Genomic DNA, 2659 nt, shown 5'->3' with positions numbered 1-2659 from the left:
ATGCATTAATGTGTTATTAATGCATTAATGTGTTATTAATGCATTAATGTGTTATTAATGCATTAATGTGTTATTAATGCATTAATGTGTTATTAATGCATTAAAGCTTTATTAATGCATTAATGTGTTATTAATTTATTAATGTGTTATTAATGCATTAATGTGTTATTAATTTATTAATGTGTTATTAATGCATTAATGTGTTATTAATGCATGAATGTGTTATTAATGCATTCATGTGTTATTAATTCATTAATGTGTTATTAATGCATTAATGTGTTATTAATTCATTAATGTGTTATTAATGCATTGTGTTGTTAATGTATTAATGTGTTGTTAATGCATTAATGTGTTATTAATGCATTAATGCGTTATTAATGCATTAATGTGTTATTAATGCATTAATGTGTTATTAATGCATTAAAGCGTTATTAATGCATTAAAGCGTTATTAATTCATTAATGTGTTATTAATGCATTGTGTTATTAATGCATTAATGTGTTATTAATTCATTAATGTGTTATTAATGCATTGTGTTGTTAATGCATTAATGTGTTGTTAATGCATTAATGTGTTATTAATGCATTAATGTGTTATTAATGCATTAATGTGTTATTAATGCATTAAAGCGTTATTAATGCATTAAAGCATTATTAATGCATTAATGTGTTATTAATGCATTAATGTGTTATTAATGCATGAATGCGTTATTAATGTGTTCATACGTGGTTAATGTGGGATGAGTTCCAGGAGTGTTGACGTCATAGCTTAACGTTAGCTTAAAGGCAGAAGCAGCTCTGCTCTCTCTCTCTCTGAGGCCGCTCCTCATTGGCTACAAGGTTCATGTTTATTCATGAGTTAAAGGTTAGGGTTAGGGCCGCCCCTCCCTTCAGTGTTTCCTGTCTCACTGAACGCAGCGCAGACCCCCCACGACACCCGCCCCTCGTCGCTGATTGGTTGGACTACTATTTCTGTTGGTTGTGGTTGGTTGGCGGTGCCGTCTGTGTCAGTGTAGGAGCTCGGAGCGCAGGGAGACCTACAGAGACGCTGTGTTGGCGTCCTGCTGAGGGGGGGGGGGGATCGTTATTGTCTCGGCCTAGCAGCGCTGGTACGACCTCTGACATACTAGGAGGACGCGGAAGCCCATTGGCTGTTGAGGGGCTGGGATCGGAAAGCTGACACCCCGGAGCTCCTCCTCCTGTCGTAGCTCCTCCTCCTGAGCTCCTCCTCCTGTCGTAGCTCCTCCTCCTGTCGTAGCTCCTCCTCCTGAGCTCCTCCTCCTGTCGTAGCTCCTCCTCCTGAGCTCCTCCTCCTGTCGTAGCTCCTCCCCGTGTTGACCCCTCCTCCTCCTCCCCCCCCCCCCAGGTGCCGTGTGACCCGGACGGGGCGTGTGGGCGGGGCCGCGCCTGCGACCGCCACTTCGGGCTGTGTGTCCCGCTGAGGGCCGAGGGCCACTACTGTCGCCGTGACGCCCAGTGCCTCCGCGGCCTCAGCTGCATGTTCGGGACCTGCCACCGCAGCGTGGACCCAGGACACCAGGGTAAGAGTAAGGGTTAGGGTTAAGGGTTAAGGGCCACCGCAGCGTGGACCCAGGACACCAGGGTAAGAGTAAGGGTTAGGGTTAAGGGTTAAGGGCCACCGCAGCGTGGACCCAGGACACCAGGGTAAGAGTAAGGGTTAGGGTTAAGGGTTAAGGGTTAAGGGCCACCGCAGCGTGGACCCAGGACACCAGGGTAAGAGTAAGGGTTAGGGTTAAGGGTTAAGGGTTAAGGGCCACCGCAGCGTGGACCCAGGACACCAGGGTAAGAGTAAGGGTTAGGGTTAAGGGTTAAGGGCCACCGCAGTGTGGACCCAGGACACCAGGGTAAGAGTAAGGGTTAGGGTTAAGGGTTAAGGGCCACCGCAGCGTGGACCCAGGACACCAGGGTAAGAGTAAGGGTTAGGGTTAAAGGTTAAGGGTTAAGGGCCACCGCAGCGTGGACCCAGGACACCAGGGTAAGAGTAAGGGTTAGGGTTAAGGGTTAAGGGCCACCGCAGCGTGGACCCAGGACACCGGGGTAAGAGTTAGGGTTAAGGGTTAAGGGTTAAGGGCCACCGCAGCGTGAACCCAGGACACCAGGGTAAGACACCGAGGGCTAGGGCTAGGGCTAGGGTTAAGGGTTAAGGACACGAGGGTAAGACAGTCACCGAGGGCTAGGGCTAGGGTTAAGGGTCACTGCTGAAGCCCGTGCCCTAACCCCCCCCCCTCCCCCCCCCCCCCCCCCCCCCCAGGCGCGCGCTGCCAGCTGGACCGGGACTGCGGGCCGGCCATGTGCTGCGCCCGGCACCACGGAGAGAAGGTCTGCAAGCGGCGGCTGCAGGGCGGGCAGAGCTGCTACGTGCCCCTGGGCGGCCTGGCCTTCAGCATCAACCAGATATGCCCGTGTGACGACGGCCTGGTGTGTCGGGGAAACGGCGCCCCCCGGTGGAGAGAGTGAGTACCGCACTGCCCTGTCTGTCGTCACAGCGCTAGAGAGGACAGAGAGCAGACATCACTGCGCGTCTCGTTTTGGACCTGAAACAACTTGAAGTGCTTAATGTTCTCCACTGTGTCCTCAGGAGAGACTTTGTGCTCCAGCCCGACGGGCCCAGCTGGACCTGCCAGGAACCCAAATCCTGA

General features: G+C 50.6%; 1 protein-coding gene across 1 annotated transcript; it reads left to right on the top strand.

The window, feature by feature from the left end:
- Positions 1 to 1365: 1365 nt before the first annotated feature.
- LOC311373451 (dickkopf-related protein 3-like) lies at positions 1366 to 2659 on the top strand (the record flags this gene model as incomplete). The annotated part of the gene is made up of 3 exons (XM_084490222.1): positions 1366 to 1540; positions 2272 to 2473; positions 2599 to 2659. Coding segments are annotated over 3 exons (438 nt in total), but the record flags the coding sequence as incomplete, so codon positions are not given.

The sequence above is a fragment of the Micromesistius poutassou genome (genome assembly GCF_964030765.1).
Source record: "Micromesistius poutassou genome assembly, contig: SCAFFOLD_503, whole genome shotgun sequence".
NCBI classification, from domain to species: Eukaryota; Metazoa; Chordata; class Actinopteri; order Gadiformes; family Gadidae; genus Micromesistius; species Micromesistius poutassou.
This window is presented reverse-complemented; position numbering and strand designations above follow the sequence as displayed.